Source organism: Pleurodeles waltl, chromosome 1_2 (genome assembly GCF_031143425.1).
Source record: "Pleurodeles waltl isolate 20211129_DDA chromosome 1_2, aPleWal1.hap1.20221129, whole genome shotgun sequence".
Classification (NCBI taxonomy): domain Eukaryota; kingdom Metazoa; phylum Chordata; class Amphibia; order Caudata; family Salamandridae; genus Pleurodeles; species Pleurodeles waltl.
The window spans coordinates 663,757,077-663,784,444 of NC_090437.1; the positions used below are offsets into that span (position 1 = coordinate 663,757,077).

The following is a 27,368-nucleotide window of genomic DNA, read 5'->3' on the forward strand; positions in this document are numbered from 1 at the left end:
TGAGTGATGGTGTTCATTGTGTGCTTTGCAGACAGTATTTGGTGCATTTCACTGTTTTTTGTGTTGAACCACAACCAAACCTGAATTTCTAACTGTGTTTTTTTCTTTGAATTTATAGATTTGTTTATGTTCTTTAAGTTGCACATTATTCCTATCCCACGTGTCTCGAGGGGTTGTCAGTCCTCCACAGCGCAGAGGCGTTTTTTTTTACCGGTGGAATTGGCAGAAGTGTCCCTTCACCTGCTCCTCCACAAGCCCTCATTCTTCTCCACGACGCCATATATGGTCTTTCTGGCGTGAGTTGAGTTCCTCCTGCTGCTTCTGGAGCATTTCCTCGGGTACCACCGCCAATTTTGTGCCAAACCTGCTGGTACACCTTCTCATTCTAGATTTTAGATGTCTTCTTTTAACATCAGTTCATATTTTTCCACATTTTACAGTGCCTCTTTTACACTGTTAATACATCTATTCATACAGTGTTCATGTGTAGATATACAGTATATGCTATTACTGTAGCGCAAACCTAGCCAAAAAGTAGTGGATTGATATTTGCTATATAGTAGGTTGCGCAAAGATCTAAAGAGATTGTGCGACTCTGTTAATCCTAATTACCCCGGTCCCGCTCTCCTTGCTTTCGGTCACCCATCCTTTTATTCCCATCCTCACTTTTTCATTGGCAAATGGCTTCTGAAGTATGTTCAATGTGTATACATACTAAGTTACTAAGGGATGGCTTTTGCTATCAACGACTTCTAAGATAGTACATTTGGTGTGGATTGACCAACAGCGTTCTGTCAAGGTTACTAAAGTTAGCTAGGGCTATAACAAGAATTAGTTAGTGATCTAGACATTTACCTCTTGTTTTAGTTCAAAGAGCAGCCAGTTTGGACCGCCTACTATACGCAATTGACCGCAGATGTAATCATCTCCTTCAGCGTTTGTATAAATGACATATTACTGTTTAATGTGCTGGACGAGCTAACTTTCAGGAACCACCTCTTTGGGTTTTTGCTTTTCTTTGGTTGTTTTTCCATTCTATTTAAAGGTACTCTTGTGGTGGCCTTCCTTTTAACTAACTTGGGCACTTTGAAGTTTATTTTGGAATAACCTTGCTTTTTATAGAGGTTGCTGGAAATGGTACATAATTTGTGTAAATTAGCTTTCCTTCCTTCAGAAACCATGGAGATGGCTCGCAGCCAGATTAACAGTCACTGACAGGTAGTGGCAAAGCTTTCTGGGGTTCAGCTCTGTTGCAATAGATGTATCTGTGGGGTCGATTGACATTAAAAATAGATTCAGTGTCTTCTTGAGCTGTAGAGGAAGGATGTCAGTTCATTAGCCTTGAAATTGAAAATGAAACATTTCACGGCTCTAGTGCATAATAAACTGACTTTCAAGAAATGAGAATGCCTATTGATACAGCAAAGTAAGCTTCATACTTCACTCTTAATTACATTCCTTATCTACTTCATCTCATAAAGTGTTTTGTCTGCTGGTAACATGTCAAGAAATTGATAATTTCTATGGATATTTTTTCATTTAACTTTTTATTATTTTTTTGTATTAAGATTAATGAAGCAGTTGGATACTATGGTTAATCTCTGGCCCATACGTGATGTATAGAAGTCGATTGCTGTGCATATATTCCTCTTACATGACCTTTTAGGGTGATAAGGAATACAATGGATTCTACTACTTTTGTAAACTCCTCCAAAATTGTAAAATCGAAAGAAGATATACATACCAGTGCTATTTTTTTTTGTCAGCTTCTGTTCCATATGCCTCCTTATACCCTATTGTAAACACTTGTGTTGTATAGCAAGACTTGCAGGTGTACTCGCAGTAATTGGTAAATACTTGCAAGTGGACACGCATCCCTAGGAAGTAATACCAAGTGGACCCCTGTTTATGGTAAGCATTTGCAAATGTGCCCTTACCCATGGCTGATCATCCATCCAAATTGGCCTTAGCCATACCGGTCCTCTCAAATACACCCTTGAGAGGTTTAATTTGAGGACCCTCGTCTGCAGGCAGACCCTGGACATCATCTAAAAAGGTTTTTCAAAACACAAAGTTTATTCTCTACAAAAAAAACAAAAGAAGAAAACAAAGCATCCACTAACTTACAAGATCATACTTACAAGTCTAAAAAGGGTCCAGAAAAAGGCAAACAATATGGGGTAATGATGCAGACAAGGTAGATTTCATACATCTGTGAACCACTGGAAGGGGTGATAATCACTGTGATTATGAAGAACCCCACCTATCAGTAACTGGATATATGAAACGAGAACACCCACCAGATAATTATGTGTTCCATGGTTGCCACAACAGATTCTCCACTAATAACAGCACTGACAATAGCATTGCAGGAAAAAAAAAAAACTTTCTGTGGTCATGTCACATTAAAGCCATGGGGCATCAAGGTCGAAGCCCTTGAGGAATGTTCAGCCTTTTTGTCTAGGAATCCCTCAGCTCTATCTTGGTAGTGATAGCAGCCTTGTGAATGGCAAAGCAATAGCATTCTGCGTTCGCCGAGACAAGTGGGAAGATGGACCAGTCTTGTGGTGTCCCTGTGGCAAGGTATTTCCATAATGCCAACAGTCTCCCCCTCCAGTATGAGTTTGACTACTATGCTGCTTTCTTATTGGCTACATCCAGAAAGATGTTTGCTTTATACTTAACCTAGCATTAAATGCTGATGTATAGGCCCCATTGTCACAGCCATGAGAGCCATAAATATCAGTCTGGACATGCAGTACCAATTTTGATTCAAGACCTCACACCTGAAACCAAAGGCCCAGGAGAAAGCCTCCAACCTCCATTTAAAAATAACTTTTTTGAGCCCACAATGGAGGAAATTGTCCAGCAGTACATGACTTGCGTGGTCCGTATCACTGAGTGCCATCCTTGTGGTATCTGGTAGATAGCCTATATTTCAGCAGACAAAGGCCTTCCAATCTTTCAATGATTCCTAATGAAGCAGGCAAGAGAAAAGGAGTCTATTCCCAGCAGAAAAATAAGCCCCTACCTCCAGCCTCTGCCAACACCAAAATGTCCAATTACTTTTCAGTGGATTAGCTGGCCTTAAAGCCAGTGTTGCACTTGATGTCTTCCCTCTAATACTATATGCAAATAACAAAAAAAAAGCATGACTCTTGCCAGCGTTATAGAGTGACTATGTGCCACAGTTGACACTGCCTCCAGCACCCAGGCTGCTACGCAACCCATAAACCTCTGTAAGTAGTAGGGAGGATTCTCCTTTTAGGATGGTCAAAGTGGGCTAGCCCACAGGACGAGTGAAGAGATATTTTATAGAGATATCTGATAGAGCTGCAGATTCCTTACCTCAAAAGTTCCTCAGGCCTCAAACTGGAAGATTTTTTGTGATCACTATCCCTGCGCACTGGTAGGTTGCGTCGATCGGCTCCACGTGCATTGTCAGCATTCTCCAGACCGGAAACGACCTCCAAGGCACCTACGTAGGCACCACCCGGGCACGCTGGTGTGCTGATCTGGAGAGAAGAGCTACCCATCAATTTTTGACTGAGCTTTTTTCGATGCATTGTTGAATTCTTTTGGAGGTTTTCATCCTGGTGTGGCAGTGATGTCATCCAAGAAGGCTGGCTTCAAACCCTGTAGCGTCTGATGTTGATGATGGATCCTCACCTTGTTTGCCTTTGGTGCCTGGAGCGCGACCATGATCCGAAGTCATATTGTGTCTGCAATGAATCTGAAGGCCGTGAGGGAGCAGTCCCTAAAACTCATGGTGACCCGTTGTGTGACGCTGCAACGTTCAAGGTTCCGGTCGAGGGGAAGGCCCTGGGAGCAGTTGTGGAGTCTGTGGTTGTCGTCCCTCTCCGAGTCGTCAGGCCATTCAAGTAAGTCCCGACACAAAACAAAAAAGAAGTTGTTGAGGTCTTCGACTTCTCCTTGTCCATCGGCTGACGTGGAAGCGTCAGCATCCAAGGCCGGGCTCTGCAGTTAAGTTTGCGCCTCGGCCGACTCCACACCTCCCCAAGTTTCTGGGAGCCTGAGCGCCCGCCCACTTGAAAGAGTTTTATGAGTCCATGCGCTTCATTTTTAGGCAGGCCGACTCCTCCAATGCGCTTTCAGGCCCTAAAGAGTCAGCAGGGGGCCCTTCTGGTTCTAGGCTGGTGTCTCCGGCCTAACTCCAGTTGGACCCCAAAGATCCTTTCTTAGATCTGGATCAGCAATGTTCGTACTGTTTTGACCTTCCCCAGTGCCAGTCCTGATGCCGACGCTACGAGGCCCCCACCCAATCTGATCCCCGACTCCGATACAGAGCCAGAGGGGTTTCGATCAATTCTGTTTCTGGTGCTGTCTGGAGCCATGCCTTCTAGGTCGGAGCCTGAGTCCTATTCTTATGTGCTAGGATTTTGGGAGCAGTGGGAGGGTACGCGGGGACCTGAAGGATACCAGTCCTATGAAGATCACAATATGGACTAGTGTGAGGAACTGGGTGAAGCCAGTGGACTGGATACTTCTCCAGATACTGGTTTGCTTTCTCATCCTACCATGGCTATGGAAGAGGGCGCTTCTTTTGCAATGCTGGTACTAAGGGAAGCTGAGGTCCTTGACCTTCAACTGCCTTTAGTGGCAGTCACAACTAATGTCTCGTGGCGCACCCTGAAAGTTCGCCCTCAGAACTGCCACTCCCATTCAATGAAACCCTCACTGACGTCCTTTTGGGGACCTGGTCCAAACCCAATACAGGGTCTCCTGTGATTAGGACGATTGCCCATCGCCACCGCCCCACACTGGGCGACTTAAACTTCCTCACACAACACCCTACCCCAGAGAGCTTGGTGGTCCAGGCCTCTAAGTCACATGTACGTCTTGGAACATTTCCTAAAACACTGCTAGACAGGGAATTCAAGAGGCTGGAGACTTTGGGGAAGAAGATGTTTTCTTGTGCCAGCATGGCTTTGCAGTCTGTGAACATTGCATGTCTTTGGGCTGCTAGTCCAATGCTCTGTAGGACATAGTTGCGTGAATGCTGCCAACGGTCTGGGAGGAGGCCTGAGCTGTGCTCTCTCAGGCTGTTGCAGATAGGAGGGATGCAGTGAAGTTCACCATCCATTGTGGATTTGATACCACTGACTCACTGGGCAGAGTGGTTTCATCAACAGTGGCTTTGAGGAGCCATGACCAGTTGAAGACGACTGGTTTTTCGGGTGATGTCCAATCATCCTTGATGGATATGCCTTTTGGTGGCTCCCATCTCTTTGGAGGCAAGGATGATTTGGTGCTGGAGCGCTTTAAGGACAGTCGGGCTACTGACAGGTCCTTGGGCTTTTCAGTGGCCCCACGGCACCCACAGTCCGCCTTTTGCTCCTTTCATGGCTATGGAAAAGACTTCCAGCCAAGCCAATACCCTTCCAGCCACTATGCCGCACACGCTCCACAGCCTCTGCGTGGCTGAAGGTGCGGTACCCACAGATCTCAGAGGTTAGGCAGCCAGCAATCGAGTCAATCCATCACTACCCTGGCAACCGCAGCCTCCAAAACCTCCTAATCTAGCCTCATACCATCATGGGCATCCAGTTGGTGTCAGAATTTGTCATCACCCACCCCACTGCCAGTCCATAACATTGGACAGGTGGGTTTTGCAAATCCTCCGAAGGGGCTTCTCCATCCCCTTCATGACCACCCCTTCCCCATGCCACTACCTTCCGACAGGCTGGGGAAAGATCATCTCTCCATTCTCCACTAGGAAGTTACGGTCCTCTTGGCCAAGTGAGCTATAGAGAGGGTGCTGATGCCAGAAGTAGGTTGTGGTTTATATTCCTGCTACGTTTTGGTGCAGAAAAAGGAAGGAGGCCTTCCTGCTATCCTCAATGAGAAGTTTAAAATGCTCATGTTAGTTCAGGTCCTGTGTGCCCTGGATCCAGAAGACCATATGATAGCATTGGACTTGCATATTTCCATACTCTCATTTTGCCTGCTCACAGGCGTTACCTGTGGTTCATGGTGGGCCACAAGTACTTTCAGTTTGCCGTGCTTCGTTTTGACCTCACCGGCGCACCTCAAGTGTTCACCAAGGTGATGGTGGTGGTTGCAGTTCATCTACTGAGATCACGGGTGTCAGTCTTCCCCTATCTCAACGACTGGCTGTTGAAGGTGCGCTCCAGACTATGTCGGATCTCCTGCATTTGCTGGGGCTCACTATAATGTGCTGAAGTCCCACCTGACTCCTTCTCAGGTGCACCCTTCCATCGGAGCTGTCCTGGGCACAGTGCTGTTTCAGGCTTATCATCCCAAACTGCGAGTTCAGAATATTCAGGCTATGATGCTGATATTTCAGCCAGTATCCTGGATTTCGGTGAGACAGACTCTGAGGCTGTTAGGACTCATGGCCTCACGCAGCCTGCTGTTAACACATGCATGATGGTATATGCTGGCTCTGCAGTGGGACCTGACGTTCCAGTGGGAGCAGCATCAGGGGAATCTCTCTGACCTGTCCAGATCTCAGAGGGAACTGCAAAAGACCTGTATTGGTGGCTAACAAACTGCGATTCGATCAGCGGCAGGCCCCTCTCCCTTCCCCCACAGGATATCACCGCAGTGACAGATGAATCACTCCTAGGATGGCCCGACCATCTCTGAGAGGTGGAGGTCAGGGGACTCTCCACATTAGTTTGCTGGAGCTCTGAGCGATCCGACTGGCATTGAAAGCCTTTCTGCTCTCCATCAAGGGAAGGCTAGGGCAGCTGTTCATGGACAACACCACTGCTATGTGGTACTGCAACAAACAGGGCTGGGTGGGGTCGTGGACCCTTTATCAAAAGGATTTACATCTCTGGATATGGCTGCAACATCAGGGCTATTGGTTCAACACATGGCAGGTTCTATGAACACCATGGCGGATGAACTCCGCCAAGATGCCTAGAAGATCACAGATGGTATCTCCATCCGTAGGTGGTGGAATGTCTCTTTCAGCAGTGGGGAAAGCCTTGGTTAGATCTGTTTACTGCAGCTGAGAACGCTTGTTGGAGTTTCCAAGGCAGCTCTTGCTCTGAGACGCTTTTCATCTTGAGTGGAACTCGGGCCCCCTGTATGTCTTTCCGCACATACCACTCCTACCCACAGTTCTCAAGAAGCTCAAGAATGACTGGACCCACGTTATTCTTGTGACTCTGGACTGGGCAGGAGAATATAGTATCCTGAGCTACTGAGTGTGGCCATCAGTCCTCCACTCATGCTGCCCCTTTGGGAGTATCTTCTGTCGCAGCAGCAGGGGAGGATTTTCCACCCGAACCTATCCAGTCTCCGCCTTCTTGCATGGACATTGAGCGGCGGCAGTTGACAGCTTTTGACCTGCCTCCCAAAGTCTGTAATGCCATCTTGGAGGCCAGGCAGCCCTCCACTAAGATAGTATACGTCTGCCAATGGAAAAAAATGTGGCATGGTGTGCTGAAAAGAAGTTGAACCTCTTTCTGTCCCCCCCCCCTTTCTCAGGTTCTCCTTTTCATACTTTCTCTTGCCCAGCAAAGCTCTGCACTGGGCAAGGTCAAGTGCTACCTTTCTGCTGTGTCTTCCTTTTTGCAGTTGCCTCATCAGCCATCCTTCTTCAAGACCCCTATTGTAAATAGGTTTCTCAAGGGTCTTGTGTATCTCTTTCACTACTTATCATGTCTCAGTGGGACCATAATCTTGTGCTAACAATCTTGATGTGTGCTCCTTCGAGCCTCTCCATAATGATCCCCTTAGGTCTCTACTATCAAAACAGCCTTCCTCATGGCAATTACATCTGCCCGAAGAGTGAGTCAGCTTCAGGTCTTTTCATCCAAACCTCCTTACTTTACTTTCTGTCCTGACTAACTTCACATTAAAGCATCCTTTTTTCCAAAAGTGGTCACTCCATTTCATGCTGGCCAATCCTTCTCTTTGCATACGTTTTAGGCTCCTCCGCATCCTTCTAAAGAAGAGGAGCAACTCCACCATTTTCATTAATAGAACAAAAGAGTTCTGGATGGACGACTAACTCTTCATGGGGTATGTTGGAGCAAAGAAAGATCAGGTCTTACAGAAGCGGACCATTTCAAAGTGGGTCGTACTCTGCTTTAAAATCTGCTATGCACTGGCCAAAAAGCAGTTTTCTGAGGGCTTGCAAGCTCATTCTACCAGATCGAAAGCTGTGACCGGGTCACAAGCATGTGAAGTTCTGGTCCCCGATATCTTTCAGGTAGCAGCGTGGGCCCCTTAGTGTTAGTACATGTTCACAGAGCTTGGACAGATAGGTCTGTAGGGATGGACATTTTGCCCGGTTGGTCTTGCAGGACTTCCTTGTTTGAAATTGGTCCGCAGACCCACCAAAGGGATGGTATTGCTTGGGTATCTATTCTAAGATAAGGAACCTATAACTAGAAGTCTCTATCAGATTAACAAATTGCTTACCTTCGGTAACGCCTTATCTGGTAGAGACTATGGGCCTGCCTTAGATCTCAGTGGCAGGGAATACTTTATCACAAACGTGACGGATATACCATCCACTGTATTATGATTCATTAATATGCTGTGGAAATCGTAATACGGCGGATGGTAATCCCACTGCCAGGATCTAAATCAGGCCCTATATCCAGCTGCAGATTCCATATTGACCCACCCATCTTCCCCATTCAGCAGACGGATTTCTAGGGATAGAGCTGTTTCCCCTCCAGGGCCCTAGTTTTCCACACCAGTGGTCAGTGTTCTTCATAGCTCTGTGCTTCTGGTGTGAAAAGTTGTGAAAAGAAACTGACATCAGCGCGCCTGGGTGGTGCTTATATAGGTGCCGCAGATGGTATTTCTGGCACGAATTACGCTGATGACGCGCACATGGAGCCAAGCAATGCCAGCTACCAGTGTGCAGGGGTACTGCTTATGAAAACTCTTCTAGATCCAGTCCGACACCTGGAGAAATGCTAAGGTAGGGGAATGTACAGATAGAAATACTCTCTACCAGATAGGGTGTCACTGAAGGCAAGTAACTTATTCATTAGTCCCACTGCTTCATTGGAGGGAGTGCCACACCATTTCCTACCATGACAAAGCTTGAGTGTTCAGTTTCTGAGAAACTGGCCTTTCAACATCTAGGTCGTCCTCCAAGAACTTGAAATGTCAGGTAGCTGCCACTCAAACCTTCACTAGGACCTAGTATAGAAGCAAATGGTTGTGACTCTTTTATGACAGTATATTTTAATGAAACTGTGATGCACATATCTCATGACCACAAGGCCCTACCAGAAGAAGCCTGGAAGGTCCTTTACCTTGGTCCACAGCGCTGTCAAGAGAACCCTTTCTGGTCTGATACACTTAATCCTTCCCGCAACCCTCTGGGACCTTATTCTGGTTCTTGCCAAGCTGATTTACAATCCATGTGAGCTAATATCCTGTGGTCTAAATTAGTTTTCATGGAATACTCCTTTCTTAGAAGCCATAACACAGGTTATGTGCAGAGGTGGGCTCCAGACCCTTTGGCCCTCCGAGATCTTGCCCATTTTCCACATGAAGCAGATGGTTCTCTGTGCTTACCCGTTATTCACAAAGTTGCTGTTGGCATTGACTCAATAGAGATATTATGTTAATGGCTTTCCATCTTCCTATATTTCTTGGGCTGAGGAGTTTCTGTACAACTTGAAGTGTGCCTCTGGTCTGAGTTAGGGACCTGGTTTTGTTGATTAACTAGTTGTGACCTTTGAGACCTTGAGCTATCCCACTGGAATTCTCACACCTCTATGCCCCTATGCTCAAGCCTTCTTCCAGAACGATGCAATATTTGGCTGTGAAGTTTTGAGAAGCCCTTTTACCTGACATGCTATCAGGGTCTGTCTTGCTCTACTCACCTTTTTTTGTTCTCAGTTGCAGTGGAATCGACTCACATGATCAGAATGGGAAAGAATAATGTAGCAATAATAGGATAAAATACTTTGTTTCCCATCACCACCCTCCCACAGATTAGTCAAAACACACACTCAGTTCATTACAAGTAACATAAAGGCACGACGGTGTGTTTATGTGCACAAAATCTATATTGTTACTGGTGTAGAAACAGTTTCCAGTCATGTCTGTAGATGACATGGATGCTTACAGGTTGATAATGGGAACACGTCTACGGATTAAGGGTAACTGGGTCACCATTAATGTACCTTTATCATTCTACTAACTAATTAGCCAGAATCGACTGAAGCTGTTATATTTCACGTAACTTGGCAGCTGTGCCCATGCAGAACTGCACGCATTGGCGGTTGGGTATCAAATAAAAAAAATATGGATTTGATCTTTTTTTTTTAATTGACAAGTTGACTTGTTGCTTTTCATGACTATCGGAAATTCCCATTAACTTGTATTTTGTACATTCCACGATAGACTATCTTTGTTTTACCTATTACTATTATTGTTGATAAGCATCAGATCAGACTTCGCCAACGAGTAGCTTATGAGCTACTGGTATCTCTCCAGCTACCCGCAAGTAGCTCTCCTGTGTGCAGCCAGCCCACTAAATTAGAAGCTTTTGCTTGGCTGGATTAATATATTTATACAAAAATGGGAAAGTGTGTATTTGAGATGAAAATGTGTATATTGTCAGAACTCATTGCCTGATGTTTCGAGAAAAATAGTTGAATTTCCAAAATATTTTTAAATCTTATATTTCAGTGATAAATGCGATTTTAGTGAGACTCATTTCTATTATCACAATCACTTTGGTGCTATGAGAATAATTGCTTTGGTTTATAAACTATGCAAAGACATGCCAAAGCGAAATAACTGTTTTTAGCATTACTGCTGGATGCCCTGCCTGATGCACTGAGGTAATCACTGCTGGTAAACGTGCATAGGATAGCCATTAATGAAATCTTGTCAGGTGTGATCAGTATTACAACACTAATGCTATTAGTAGCTCATGATGATTTTGATTGAACATAAGAAGCTCTTCTTACAGAAAACGTTTGAGACCCCTGCATCAGATGCTGTATTGTTGTGATCATATGGCTAAACTTCATCTCTGAAGCATAACGTCTGCACTTTGCTATGACAAAGTCAACATTTGTACAGCACACCCTTTTTATTATTGCATCTGCATTAGATTTGGCTGAATGAATGCTACAATCAGTATTCATTTATTCAAATAAAAAAATAACATGAAAATTGTAATACTGTGCGCTAACACATAATGGAAAAGATGTATGATTGCATGCACTGTGTATTTGTTTATGGTAAACCTAGCCAGGGACTGCAGTGAGTTGTACAAAGTTTGAGGCCAAGAGTACAGTTCGTGGTTCTTTACACAATGGTGCGTCTGGTGAGCTCAAAACAAAGATAGTGAATGTTCGAACGCATCAAGTCACTGTTTACTTTGAAGAGGTGTGCTTTCCTTTCTTTCCTGACCTGCAGGGGGGTTTGGGTTGTTCTAATGGTTGCAGGGATGCTACGGTTTCTGGGTGTATAGATGAAAAAGGACTCTCTTGTTTTGTTCTTTTTATATTGTTTAGTCTCTGGTCTGGTGATGTTTTGGCTGCAGGTGTATTAGGAGTCATTGGCGGCGGTCAGTTTATTAGCTACATATGCACGTGCTGTAGTAAGGGACTAATCAAAGCTAGCTCTCATTGTCTGTTATTTACATGCCAAAAACAGGAAAAAGGGGTAACACCTCTAACTCATCTTAGACCCTTATGCTCTAAGCCATTCACTTCTTGCAAAAATCAAGATGCTCTCTTTTGGCTCAGATTTTGTCAGCTGTCAAGAGAAATTTTTGGATGCGCTCAGTTGACCTCCAGGATACCCACATTTATGTATAGATTGTGAAGGAGCACTAGAAGTGTCCTTGGTTTGATGTGGGACAGCAACTTTACAGTACAAGATTTTATAGTTCTATCTCAGTGCATCCCATTTGATCTTTAACGAGATTCTAGCCCCAGTGAAAACTCTTTCTAGCACACAAGAAATGCCTCTGGGTGCATTGCGAAACCTGCTGTTATTGCTTCGATCATGATACTATCGTAACTGTCGACTGTGCGAATCTGTTGAAAGCAACAATAAAATATCTTAAAAAGAAATGCCATTTGTACCTAGATAGTATCAAGATAGGGTCAAAAGAGAAAGCAGAGGCTGGCCTAGCCCCTACATTTAAGATCATCTTCAAGCTTGGGTTCTGAACGACCTAACTTGAATTGTTCTTGCTTCCATTTAGGAGGGGTCAAATGCTGGCCTTCCTGCTTCTGAGGGTAATAGACATAAGTCAGGCAATTGTAACTTTTTAACCAATGTGGAGATAGCATCATGGTTGCTCCAATGGCTTCTGGTACTTCAGGCCTCCTTTGGGTAGGGGGGTGGTAACCTGTGACAAGCCCCACCTGCATTCCTCGCAACTTCCTGTGGTGGAATGTTTGTTCAGTTTGAGTGTAGACAGTTGAAGCTCATACCAGTCCATTTGTGTACCAGCCTTGGAATGGTGGGTTTCTGCTCCTAAGCTCTTGGTGGGATGCAATTTCTGCAACCATAGCTCATGAACACTACTGTTACACGGTGTGGGTGGAGGTCAGCATTCTGAAGGGATCTCTGTATCTGCTTAGTAGTACTAATATATATCACTGAACAAAACTGTATTGGGATTGAAGGATTGCCTACAGTTGCTGAGGTCTGCTATATTCCAATCATACAATATTACAGGTCTCTTCTCTTGAGCAGGTGTCTTTCATCATTTAGTGAGTGGGAAATTCTCCAGGAAGTTCTCACCACTGTCTTTAAAGCTTGGTGTTTGCCATCTGAGCAGGAATTGCTGTAAGTTTCCATTTTAGGTACATTGGGCACAGCCTGATTTGTGCTTAATGGTGCATTTCTTTATGCTTTACTCTGAACCCCTATGATTTCACTGGTCCTTCAGAAGATCAGAGAACATGTCAGCGTGCTATGTGATTCTGGTGGGTTTTTATAAGATTTGGTACTCTGACCTCTATTTGGTACAAAGGCAGTATTGTGCCCTTCTCCAGGCATGTGCTTTTTGAAAAGAGGTCCTGGGCAGCTATGTGTCTACCTGCACATGTATTCTGTCAACACTGTGCCCTTGATAATTGATCCAGACTGGGACACGTTTGGCCAAGAAGGTCTGCAAAACCTCTTTGCCTAGGAGTGAGCTGCCCAATATTGCCTTTCTCCTCTTTTCTTTCGATTTCTCAATTTTTCTGTAATGTACCCACAGATAAAGTGATTAAGAATCAAAGTAAAAGGCTCAAATAAAGTTACCTTCATGGTAACTATGTTTTCCTATTCAGTAGGCTGTTTTCCATTATCAGCACCCTTCCGGTAGCCGAATTAGTCATCACTCAGAAGCAATCACTTACTTTTTAGGGTCAAGCGCAAGGCACTCTGTCCCTGGTGTAATCTCTCTGTGGGCTTTTAACCACGCTCATGTCAAGCCCATCAATTTGGTTGGTTTGTGGGCTTGCCTTTTAAAACTAGCTTGATTTAATTAGTGAAAGGCATACATAGGTCATGCTTTTTCCATTGTTTAGCCCGCCTCGAGCGCACCGGCCAACTACTGAAAACATACAAGGCTCCATGTTTTCCGTATGGTTTCTGCACTTTTTTTCTCTTTATTTCGTAGGCAGCACGATCTTGCTGGGCAGTATTAGAGCGTTTTGCATGACATCGGCACTGTTACATGGATAATTGCACTTTTGCCGGTTAGATGGATAATTGCACTTTTGCCGATATGTTTCACTGCGAGCTAACTTCTGTTTCCTTTTGTGTGTTTGCTCTGTGCTCATGGCAGCCGTCGGCTCGCTTATGTGAAACTTTTACTTTTCAGTTTATGTGGCAAGAAAAGTCCGGTTAGGAGTTTGCAACGCAAATAGCTTGAACTCGATTAAACACAAGACCCATTGCATTGCAAATGCTTGTTTTTAATTGAAAGGTAATTAACTAGCACACCCACACGTACAGTAATGGGGATCACTCCATATATGTCTTATGCATTCATATACGGTCCTGACATCAAAGGCTGCATTATAACAACATTATAGAATTAGTGACCAATCCAGTAATTTGTCTGCTTTTCTTGATTATCAAGAATCGATGATACTAAAGTCTCTACGGACTAAACATAATGCCAATGTGAAGATCATATTTGCTCCGTTGATCTCTCAGAATTATCACAGTGCTATTTTAATGGAGTGACAAGAAAGAACTTTGTGTTAAAACTACTTCACAAGTGCACAATATCGGTATGGTATTCCAAATTCCTTGGTTGTAAAAATGTCCCCTTTCCCAGAACTGCGAATAATTTAAAAATGCCTTATTTTTCTGTATTACCCAACTGAATTCATTTTATTTTGCAACGTCAAGAGAAACATGGGTTGTGCAGAAGCAAAAAATCAGAGCCATGGTTCGATTTTTGGCACCAGGTAACCCATGTTTTGAGACAAACCTGTTATGTTGTGTATGTTTATGACCGGAGGAGTCTGGGGAATCTCGTGATATATCATTTGGCACCAATGCAATCATTGTCAACAATTCAGTCTTTCACTTTTATTTTGGCTAGCTTGTAAATTCAATGAAAAAATTGCATTAGGAAACTTTAACAACCTACACAAATGCCCCATGTTGTATTCCGAATTGTCTAGTTTTAAGAAATGTTTACTTTTATGGCATTAGCCATGGTTTTCTTATCGATTTTTATTTCACAAATTACAATCATGTAGAAACAGCAAAAACAGTATCTATCCAGAAACTTTGTTTTTTTGTATCCAATTACAAAAATGATAAAATAGTGGTGAAAATATATTTTTTGACACAGCTTTTTTTAAGAATACCCTGAAAGGATAATTTTAATACAGCAGCTTTTTGTTTCTTCTGTTAGAAAAAACATGAAGGTGATACATTTCACCCCACCAACAAAGATGTTTAAGATCTGTAGAATGTGGTTCAGAGGGTTTGAATTTAACCAGCTACCCAGTGGCAGGTTCATAACCTGGTTCTATAGTCCTTAACATGCTGTTGCTTGCCCCATATAGTGCTATGTGTCACTGTGTTCCTTACGGATAATCGTGCCCTCACCTGTTCTCTCTTTGTGCTGCATAGTGTGTATCTGAATTTGAATATCTCAATCTCACCAAATTTCTTACCCAGTCCTCATCCTGATATCTGTGGGTCTTTTGGGATCCTTTTATGCTGTTTTCCCTCAATCTGCTTTCTTTTTGTGTTATGGTTATTTGTAGAGGCTAGAGCACAGCGTTCTACTAAAAGTGGAATCATGGGGCAATAGCATGAAGAGAAGACACTTGAAGACTTCTTTGGCACTTAATGCTAGAGTTTAATGTCCAGAAGAGAATGTGAAGAGAGACATTATAGTTCTAAGCAGGAAGACTGTTCCAGAACAGGGCAGCTTGAATTTTGAGCATGCTTCCGGAACCTTTAAGAGTAAGCTAGATGTGGTTTGACTGTACTCCATTAAAGTGCTCCTTTGTAAGATTGGTCTGCTAGAGTAGATGGCTGTGTGGAAAACTGTTAAAGATTTGAATGTGATACTTTTCGCTGGAAGACAGCGAAAGGTACTTAACCTCATTTTATTTTTGTTGTCAGCATTCACCGGACACAGTTGTGAGTGCCCTTTCATCTAGTGAAATTATATCAAGGCAGATATCCCAGCAGGTCAGAATATCTCCTTACATTTCCTTTGTCCCAGCTGTCAGGATAGCTCCCGCTCCGTACAGGAGGAATTTGAGACACAGAGTAGCACCCAGCTTGTAAGCAGTGAGTGCCAGAGGTATGCCTCTCTCCAAGTGTTTGGGCACACCTTGAACGCTTCAGGACACAGGAGGCTTAAAAAGGACTGTGTAAACTCCCTACGCACTCAGCCACTCCAGACCTGTTTGAAGGGCATCCCAACTGCAACAGCACACCAGACTAAGAAGTGCTTAATCCCCACTCCTTTTCTACTCTTCTCTTCCTAGAAAAGCAAGAGTCAATATGAGTTTCCCCAGCCCACCTGCAGTGCTCTCAGAAGCTTGGAATGACAGTGATGATCTGTGTTCTCAGGACTCAATCCCTCGTGAATTATTCCTTAGCTGCATCTGCTGACTGTGGAATCCATGGCTGACAGTTCAGATTCACCTGAGCCTTTGTACTAGGACCATATGGATCTGGAATTGGAAAATCTCTCTCAGCTATTATAAGAGTCAGCAGCAGATTGCACCTGTTTAGTGTTCTCATTGGCAAATCAGACTCCTTCCTGAATGCTTTGGGAACAGATTTGAAGGCTAGAGAGAGAATTCCTCCCCCTCCACTCTACAGCCACAAATCCCAGTGCAGCTCCTGCTCTCTCAGGTACATGTCTTGTAGGGTAACCCATCGGTCAACTGTGCTACAAATAACTATTTTCCCTTCTTATATTTGTGTCAGATCTGGGGCATTGTCTAATTACTGTAGCTCTGCCCACTGGCTTTATGGAAGTTGCCATTGAACATGCCATGTTCCTGCTATGCTCCAACATTGCATGGACTGAACACCAGAATAGACAGTCCTCACCTCCAAATCCCTCAACCGATGAACTGTTCTTTTCTTGGATTGGCTGGGGAGCCCAATCTCCAGAGGAATGTCTGATGCAAGAGTAAACTGGGACATTTTACTTGACTTGCTTCCCCTCCACGCCACCTTCTCCAAAGCTCAAGGCCTCACAAAACTTCAGGGACAGTCGTGGGTGCTGAGTCATCCTGGTGGCTTGAGAAACTCAGATCTGCTCCAAATGCTTTAGACAGACCACCCCAACTTTCCTAGAGTAAGACGACATGCCCATGGAAGGAAGAGCAGTGTTCCAACCTGCCTTACAATGCTTAGCTCTAGTGCACAGTACAGTAACTATCCAGTCGACATCTGTACCTGCCAGTCTAAGACCCAATGGTTGTGGTTCTGTCTCTGGACACTGGTAAATAATATTATCACATGATCAAGGGATGATGTGAGGTCTTTAACGCTTCACCTGGTTGAGATGGGAGCACGGATTTACACCTGAAAGAGCTACGAGCAGCCATTGGAGTTGTTGAAGCATGCATAAAGACATATACCAATGTTGTCAAAAAGCATCTGACAAGCCTAAACACCTTTTCCTGATAAGGCAACCCTTGAACCTTGGGGACCTGAACCTGGTTCTGGCCAGGTTGATGCATAAAGCTTCTGAACACGTGACCTCCATTGACATTACACTTCTTTCCTGGCAGCAGTTTTTGGTAGCCTGCTAGGCGCATAAATGAGCTGCATGCCCTTTGTGCCTCTGAAGCTTTCACAGTGTTTCATTTGGAGAGTATGGTTCTCCAAACATGCCCCCCTTTAGTACCAAAAGAAGTGTCAGACAATCATCTGTACACAAATATTCCTGTCCTTACTTGCTTTCCAGGTTGACATAGCTCATTGACGAAGGAGACTTTGCACATTCTGGGCCTCCAGCGTGCCACCTCCCTCTACTGAGACTTAACCTTTGATCTGAAGTTATTAGACCTGCGTTTTAGGTTCAGTGATGCCAGCGGAGTGGCTGCTATTGCTAGATCAGTTCCATCATACTCGCCCACTACTTCACACTATATGGAAACAAATCTCTATCTAATTTAAGGGCACATTCCAGCAGGTCTAAGGCTGTTTATGTGGCATTTTCCATGAATGTATCTGTCAGAGACGCATGTTGTGCTGTTTGAGCGTGAAGCATCGCATTTTTTACAATTTTTGGAAACCCATAACTACATGGCATATTTGGTTAATGATTCTGTTTGGTGTTAACATACATTTAACATACATTTAGAGTCAATGCCCATATTTTCATTTGAGCTTAACATCTTGCACTGCAGCTTTCTGCATTTAATGCATGGTTAATGCACTAAAGTTATAGGCTGAGCAGTGGGGCAGGCACAAACGCACACACTCACTTCCACCCACCCAATTACAAGTCCACATACTTATTCACATCCACTCATCTATTTGCACAGTTACTCACTACCATCCAGTCACAAGCACACTCGCATACACCCACGATTCACAAGCACATATACACACACCCATTCAAAGAACACGTGCAAATACGCATACATTAATACATACCCACGCACCTATCATTCAACAAACCCTTACCAGGCTACGGCAGTGACACTGAATCAAGAAGCAGAAAGGTGGTTCCTGGAAGCTTCTGGAAAGGAATGGACTGAGAGAAGATCCTGTCACCTCCTCTCATTGGCTGACCTTGTCATGGGGTCAGCCAATGAAAAGAGGATCTTTCCTAACTCATTATAAAGTAGGGTGGGGGTCAGTGTGAGTTGCTGACCCCACCCCACTCTTAACAAGGTGTCACTGATGAGCAGTCAGCACTACTCTGTTCACGGCTTAAAACTGAAGTGGCCAGATCTGAGTCTATCAGTTATTCTACCCCTCACAAGACTTTGCCAGGCTGATGAGGTCACACCCTCTGGTACGTGAAATCTTTAGCCTGGCAAAGCTTGGCTCAGGCTGTCAGATGCCTGTGCATTAGCGCTTTTAAAGCGCCTGGCTGCTTGACCTGTACATAATGAGTGTCTGTTAGCCTCACCTTTGTTTAGGCTGATAGTCACTCGTCATGCTTGGAAAAGGGAGATGAGGAGGGGCCACACCTGGGTTTATTATTTAAACATTGAGTGAATTTGGTAGGATTCCTAACCAAAATGTTCTTTCTCCGCAGACCTATTAGGCCATGAGCCAGGACCCCAAATATAGGCCATTGGTAACATTTTGGGGGGGAGGGGTTCAGGTACATTCTAACATGATTTTTTTGCAAGGTATGGATGCCTAGAGATGGAAAATATGTGATAGCAAGCCGTCACTCTTTGCCTTTTGTCTGATATTATTAGATTAGCAACCATATTCGAAAAAAATAATGGTTTTCATATTTTTGATAAATAGCATAGAAATTCATCATAATATGTGGAAAATAAATCTAATACCACCAGAGTTGGTAAATTTAATATAATGTAAAAATAATTATGATCATTAATTGTAATAACAATAAAAGTCATTGTATTCCTCATATGTTGATATAGATTATGTGCATAATTTTCACTTACAACTTCAAATAATAATAGTTGTCACATCTTGCATAGGCAATGTATGTTATGAGTGAACAGAAAGACAATTTAATCATTCACATTCGTCATCATCATCTTCTTCTGAATAGGTGCACATGTCAGTGCACTTCAGGTCATTTAGATAGCAGACACATGTTGGCAGTGTGCCGTTCCTAATACAGTTGCAAGCTGGTAGATCTAACTAAGTCTGAGGTGCTGGCGCCCCTTCATAAAGTCCACTGCTGGTTGCTCTGCTCCTTCATGTTTTTCCAACTTCCAGCCTCTCACAAGTGAACTAGGTGTCTGTGGATTATTCAGAAGACATCTCTTGCTTATAGCTGCTCTATAATTTGCACTTTTGGCATGTTTCTTCAGACAGTCCATGCAAGGTGGAAATTGATGACTGTCAATCTCACCCTTCTTTGCGCAGAATAGGTGATATCTCAAGTCATTCACGTTATGAACCAAAGATTTTGGTGCATACAGCAAGCACAAGAATTGCTCCAATTTGTCCATTAGTTCCTCAGACAGATCCCATTCGTCTCAGAGTTGCAAAAATGTTTCCTGTGTATGTCTGCTGGCAGACAGGATTTTCAATGCACGTACTTTTTTTTTTGTATTACCTCAAATGCACTTACCATGTCACATCCAGTAAACGTATAGAGACCTATCATAGCTCGACAAACATTTTCACCAAGAGTTGAAGTTATTTTTCCAATTTCAAGGATTCGCATGCGTATTTTAGTACAACGTTTCAGAAACAATTTTGCCATAATTCTGTCATGGATTCCCAAACACATAATAAACATATGAGTGTCAGCTAATCTTATCAATATGCCACATAACCCTCATTAGCAGCGTGTGCGGCATGCAACAGCAAACAACCATCTGCTTCTTCATGTCTGCTGTTGATTGGGCACTTCGTGGCTCCTTTCAGATGTGATTTTGTAGCATTTATCTTCACAGTTCGCGAATAGTGTTTTATTCTCAAGTTTTACAAAATGCTCTCGTTTCCTCCATTCGTTAACAGTAAATGCAATGACAGTTTTTTTTATCCTTACATGGCTTAGGAATTTCCTCCACTGTCTGACAGTCTGGGAAGGTGAGGTGCTCTATAATGGTGCCCCGAGTTCTTCTTCTCTGATTGTCTGACACTGTTCATAATAGATGTTTCATTGTACATATCAAACAAAGGATTGAATATTTGACTTCTATTTCCTTCCCTCAAAGCCATGGACAAGGCAGACATAGCCACCTCACCTAAGTTTGATTCTTCTCCATTTACTCTCTGAACAAGAACCATATCATCAATCAGCGTGGCTGAATTTCCAGGTATTTCCTCAGCAGGGGTAACGTTTTTCTGCAAGTATGTTGCTAAAACAGCTTTGTTTGTCTTTCGCAACAGGCCTTCTGGAGTTTTTGAAGCCCATGGTAAAGGTTCTAAGGGATGAGAGTGTACATCTGCCATGTGAAGGTTCTGATTCTGTGTTATCACAATGATTCAACCAAAAAGTTATTTGTCTGTTTTCATGGTGATTGTCCTGCCATTGCTGTTCAATACCTTCTTCTTGCACATGTTAGTGAAGGTTTTTAGTTTGTTCATTTTCAGTGGGTCATGAAACTTCAATTGGGCAACTTATTCCGGCATGACTTTGGTACTTGTCATCAATAGCTGAGGCCCAGCTTGTTCACCAAAAACATATATGAATAATTCTTCAGTATTTGTGGTGGTCAATGTTCTTTGCTTTTGTTTCTCAGTGCTTGGGAGAAGAGCTGTAAAAGGTTGTGGTCCAAACAACCTGAGCTGCACAGCTATATTGTTGACTTGGTGAGTTGTCCCCTTACCAGTACGAGTCTCTACCAGCCTATCAATCTTATTCCATGCTAAGTTAGTGAAGACATGAGGCTGAATGTCGGCTGGGAGAACAGTTTGCTCATTTAAGGTAGCAACAAGTTTCTGAAGACACAAGGCGGTATCATTTTCTTCCATTTCTGAGTATGAGATCCCATGGCCACGTCTGTTTAGAGTGCAAATGATTTCAGCATTGCTTGTCAGCGTTTTAACAGCATATGTGAGCAACAGTTTCTTGAGGGGATTTCTGCTGGCCATTTGTGACTGCATATATAATGTTCTGACTGAATGATTGCATAAGTAAGGTGACCCTTTTGGACGGCTTTGATCTCCAGTCAGAAGTTCTTATAGGAAACTTTTCAGGTAATCAGGTAACGTAAATTAATCTTTATCAACATGTGATGGATGATATGGCCATGCTGTTGATGTCAAGTTTGTTTTATTCATTGTTCTTATGTGCAATGATGCTTGATCAGTTATCTTGTTCATGTCTTTTGCCTTAACCTTTAAAACTGATAATTCTCTTTTCAAACTCTGGTTTGCTCTTACAACGTCCTGTAGCATGACATTATCAGGCTGGGCCAAAAATGCTTGTTGGTTGTCTGGGAATATATGGAGGCTGTCACCAAACTCAGAGTCCAGTTTTCCTCTAATATGCTTCTTGATTGATTCCTCTAGTCTCTATATTCCTCTGCATGTCATGAGGGTTTCAAGCCTCTCAGTGAGTGTTGTCACATGGTTTACCTCTTTGTTAGGAATAATCACAGTTCCAATATACTGAAATAGTTAATCATATGCTTCATCTCTCATTTTTGTAGTGATCATCAGTTTGAATGCTAGATGCATGATCTTCTTCCTTTGCTTTAGCCCTAGGTATGGTTCCTATAACAAAATGCATGATAATGGGCTTTTACAACCACCATGCCCCTACTACAAACGGCTAAGATCTTTGAATTACCAGGCCTCGAAAAAACCATAAAAAATTTACTAGACCTGCAGGTCGAGTAACTCAAATAACCTACTCGACCTAACTGTAATGTACTTGACCCGTAAACGGGTCTCAAATTGTGTGATCCTAGGCAAATAGTTTACAGAGTTGCCTTTTTCTTCATTCTCACATATGATTCCACCTTCAAATATGTGAGCTCAGCATTTCTGCAGTACAAAAAAGTTTTGTTTGATTAAGTAGACTAAAGTTTGCTGCAAGTATCACAAGAATCTAGCCCACATATAGGGAACACGTGACCCATGACTTGCATTTAGTTTACTAACAGTATTGCTTTAGGGCAGGAGTGTTTCTCAGTTTGTTTAAACACTCACTTTTAATAACTTCATTACTAAACCATGATGTGGTAGCATACTGTCATCTACATACAGTAAATTTCCAAAAAATGTCCAAAAATCTTTCCACTAACTTGCAGCTTTACTGATAAAACTATATAGTATAATAACAATCTGTGAAAATTGGGTTTCAGAAAACATATCCTTTGCACATCAACACGTAAAGTATTCTGATTTGTTTTCATCCTATTAAAATATTTTTTTCATCAGAAAGAAATACAAAAAAATGGGTTTTCACAACTACTGAAATCTATTTTGAAATATTTGTACAGTTCACTTAGTCATTTAAATGTTGTGTGTTAGGGAAAACCTGCCACCCTACATCCTATTATTTTACACTCTAAACAGCAGGTCATACAGTTCACCTCACAAAGTCCCGAACTCTGCATTCAGAAGGAAAATTAATTGTAAGACAAACTGACTTTTGACCTCTATCTGTGAGCACAGAGCAAAGGTGACATAAGAACAAGATTTGAAGGCATCTTTTATTGCCCATCCACTTTCTGACTGAACAGAACACCTATTCTTTGTCAACTCGCCAGAAGGCGAACTAAAAATAGTTCGACCAAAGGACTCGCCATAGTGAGTGGTCGAGTAGATTTTTTTACCCCTGATCACTCTCGAAGCCTTTTGCCAACTCTAAGCTCTGTGGCCCTGATTAATTTCTCACAAGTTGATGTTCCCTTGTAGAATTTTATTTTTCCACAAAATATACATTCTTCAGCATACGCGTTTGACTTTAATGATGTTCTTCTGTTTAAGCGTTTACTCATGCACTCACTCGTTCCAGCATCATCACAGGCATTTGTTTCAGCTTTTTACTTAATAGTCTTGAAATCTCTCTTCATAGTAAACAGGCTCCTGAACTTCCTAGGTAAAATATTTGGGGAACAGTGCTGCTTTCCACATTTCTTGCAATGCCTAACAGTGGAATGTGATTCCTTACTTGAGCCGCCTATAACAAATGTTTCCATGATGAGTAGTCCAGCGGGCTTGTCAGAGTAACTCCGTGTTGGACATTTGACCATAAATGAATTATACACTGAGGATCAGAGGGACAAGATGTGCTTGTTTCGGTCTTCTTCGTGATGCTGCACAGTCATTCACTACCAGCTCTGGAAAAAGAAAATTCATTAAAAAATGTATAACTTTTACTTGGTGTTCTTAATATAATCATAATTACTATTACAATTATTATCAGTTTATATTATCACATTTACTGTAATTGTAATTTCTAATCATAAAATTCACAATAATAAAAATTGAGAAAACATTTACATCAAGTTATCTTGGGAGTGGAGTGGTAACGCACAAAAGGCAAAGACTTATGACTTGCTATCACATATTTTCCATCTCTAGGGGCCCAAACCTTGCCAATAAATCATATATCAAGTGGTACCGTTAACATGGTTGGCTCAAGGCCTATTAAGATAAAATATTGCTGTGACTGACACAGCACATATACCTTGAGTGTCAGTTGTTTATCTGAGTAGTCAATACTTTTCCCTATCCTTTTAGTGATTAGGACTAAGCTCCTTCTGGGTCCTTTGCAAAAACGCTTTGTTTTCTAGTCATTCTTTACAATCTATTTTTTGCAGTTATATCTTCATGTCTTATTTTAACACCATGGAGAAAATAAGGACTCTGTTCCTCAGTGCTGCTAAATGTGAAGTAGTTACAGTTCACCTCAGAACCATGGCTTCTGTATGTCATCCATTAGCTCCTACAGTTAGATAGAACATTGGCTCACTTGTACGTCCTCTGTTATCAGGAACCTTAAAACGCTTTCATTTTTATTTATTTTTTAATTGATTTTATATATCAGATAAACATTACAAGTCGTATCATCTTCCACCACAGGATTACAATATATCTGCTTAAAAGATTAAAACGCTTTCATGATGGGCATAAGAGAGGCCACGAGTGGTGATCTAAAATCAAGATCTACCCATGTGGCTAACTGTCTGCAGGTATTTTCATGGATCCTAATAAGGAAGTAGCTCCTAGCCTATGCCGTTCTGCACTGGCATACACAATCCTTGCATATGCACCTCTCTCTCTCAACGTTCATTCATTCACTGCACTTCTGAAACCCAAACATTATAATTATGACGTCACAGGTACCTTAGCTCTGGCTAGCACTGGAACAGTTGATGTTAGTGACGTATATATACACTTTTTTCATAAAGCAAAAGACTAAACTTCTGGTAAATGCAATCTCAATAAACAGTGCATTGTTGTCTTGAACCCTGTGTGGTCCAAGTAAATTCAAAATTGCACTGAGCCAGTACACTGAATGCTGTCTTGTCAAACTGGTTTTGTGCATGATTTTGTACTTCATAAACCTCATGTATTCAGCACCCATTATGGGGGATTCACATTTCTTACACATCACTCCTTATTTCTAACTCCTCATTCCTTATACTGCATCTGTCTCTCCTGATCTGTCTCTCTTCATGTATTATCCTCATCTCTTATTCCATGTCCCTTGTTTCACATTGTATACAGGAGTATTTGTAAAGCGCAAACCTTACTGAGGTGTCATGAATCACTGAACAGACCCCACAGTAAGATACATTTGTTACAGAGAGGCACAGGCAGCTAGTAGACCTAGTGAATGTTTGTGGCAGGGGAGCAGTTAGTAAGGAGCAAATATTTGTTGAAGGCATGTTTTCTTTTTTTCGCATTGTTTTTCCAGATCCTAAGTATGTGTATGAAGAAGGCCAGTTTTTATTTTTTCTTTCTCATGTGACTTTGTCTCTAGTCCGGGAATGTCCTAGCTCGTGGACTGACTCTGTCCCCTGAGGTAGTTAACTTGCCATGGATGTTAACATATCATGTCTGATGGCCTTATATGTAATGTAGCTGGTTTTGAAGATGGTACATGACCAAAGGGGAGGCCTGTGAAGTTCGGGGTGATGTGGTATTTTTTCAAGGACTCAATAGACTGTGCTTTTCTGTAAAAAATGCCTTTCAGGAGTGCCAGATTGGTGTGGGGTGTCTGTGAGACAGATGTAAGTTGTCTTCATCCGGTGGGAGAGGACCACCGCTAAAACTGTGGTTTTACCATCTGGAAGGGAAGTTTCCATTTTCTTCAGGAGAGAGACCTCCACCATGCCTTCTTGGTTTTGTTGTCAGTGTACTCTTTGAGTGTGAGGTCTATGTCAACATTAAATCTAAGGGATTCTATGTTGTCTATCAGATAAGATGAGTGAAGCCATGGAGGTTTGTGTCAGAGACCCAAAACGGTGCTTACTTTTTTTTGTGAGCAAGAGGAATTCACTATGCTCGGCTGAGAATTAGGTATCTACTTGACACCCACTTCTGGATTAATTTGAGGGCATCTTTGAGTGGCTGAATGCCAAGGTTGAGCAGATTTTGAGATGACTATTGATGTATTGCTGGATCTCGATGTAATCAGTGAGAATGGATGCAAGGGAATCTATATAGAAGCTGTAGATAATGAGGGATAGGATGGAGCCTTGGGGTACACCAGAGTGACAGGACATTCTGGTAGTTTATGGATTTTAGCTGCACAGGTTGGTTGCAGTTGCGAGGTGGGAAGTGAACCATTGCAAGACTGTGTCAGAGAATCCATTCATAATTTCAAGACGTCAGTGCTTGGAGGTCTACTGAGGTAAAGGCTGCACAGAAAACAAACGAGATCAGGAGGAAGGGGTTGTTTCTGTTATTGATGAAGGAGGAGGCATCGTCAAGAGATGCTGTCTTCATTTTGAACCCAGACTGTTATTCTTATAAAATTACGTTTGCTGTTTGGAGCTGGAGGGACATCTCTTTTTCCAGTGCTTTGTTCTGTGGAGGGTCAGTGCATGGTGGGGCGATAGTTGGCACAGTATCTTGGTGTATGCTTGATTTCTTTAGCAGCGGGTAGATCTGGCCTGTCTTGAGGGCGTCTGGAATGGGACCCTGGCAGATAGAGGCATTAGGGAAGAGTGTGATGGCATCTTCTTACTTATGAATATAATACTGTCTTGATTGGAGGTAACCTTGAATGAGTTTAAGATTATTATTTTATGTATGTGTTGTGTAAGAGGTAATAAAAGGCATTTTTCTTTTAGGCGCAGGGATGGGCATTAAGAGAAGGAGTCGAGGACTGTGTCATGTTGTCATTGTGAGATATCATTTTGTTGATCTAGGTGATGAATTGATTAATGGCATTGCATTGGTAAATTGGTTGTGCTACTGGGTGATTTGGGAGATATCCGACAGTATAAAGTGTGCTTTGTTTTAGTTAGTTACTCCATTATTAGCTTTAGATATGGTAATAAAGGAAGCTGTTTTCTTATTTGGGATGTGGGTCTGGCTTTATTTCTTTTCTTGTCTGCTTATTGCACATTTGTTCTTGGAGAGTTAATGGGTGTACGACAGTGCAACAGATCAAAGTTTGAAGGATTGTGTTTTCACCAGAGCACTAAGTGCTACTTGGTTTTTCACTATTGTGTTGTAGACATTGAGGAATGCACTGATACCAGATGTGGGCTGATTGGAGTGTGTCAGGTTGATGAGTTCTTTGAAGGCATTCATGAGGAGGTCCTTGAAAGATCAAAATGTTTCTTTTTCCCCTTTTGGTTGACCTTAATGAAGGGTGAGTTAAAGATGGTGAATTGATCCATCTAGTCCAGTGATAGGAGAGCCATGCAGTGGGCTGCGGCTGAGAAAATGAGGTCAAACATGTTGCTTTTGGGTTGGCATGGTGATATGCTGTTTTGATATCTGTTGTATTGAAGATTGTGTAGACTGAATCTATCTTTGTGCTGGAGCCATTGAGTAGGTTTTTGTTCCTACTTAACGTAGAGTAACTGTAAGGAGGCAGAGGTGATTCAAGTATAAAAAAACAACATAGAATTATTTTTTAAAGTGCTTATTAGTTTGTGGGGTGCCTTTATGGAAGGTAACAAATAGTCCTAGCAACTGAGAGTCAGAAGTAGTAAGTGAGGAGCTAGAATGATTGTAGTGCTGGTATGCTGCTGAGGGTACAGGGCCGGGAGTCCTTGTAGTTGATATCAAGTCTTGTTTGTGGCCTTAGGGCCACATTCTGAGTGCCTAGAGCCAGGGTCAGAAACGATCCCCATCAA

General features: G+C 42.6%; 1 protein-coding gene across 4 annotated transcripts in view; it reads left to right on the forward strand.

Moving 5' to 3' along the window:
- ANAPC10 (anaphase promoting complex subunit 10) overlaps nucleotides 1-27,368 on the forward strand; it is a 275,914-nt gene that overhangs the window by 197,324 nt on the left and 51,222 nt on the right. The window contains exon 6 of one of the 4 annotated variants that reach the window (XM_069242602.1): nucleotides 14,071-14,225. The exons of the other annotated variants lie outside the window; for them this stretch is intronic. Coding sequence (XP_069098703.1) covers nucleotides 14,071-14,178 — 108 coding nt within the window. The 3' untranslated portion in view covers nucleotides 14,179-14,225. The remainder of the gene's footprint in view (nucleotides 1-14,070; nucleotides 14,226-27,368) is intronic. 4 annotated transcript variants of the gene reach the window in all.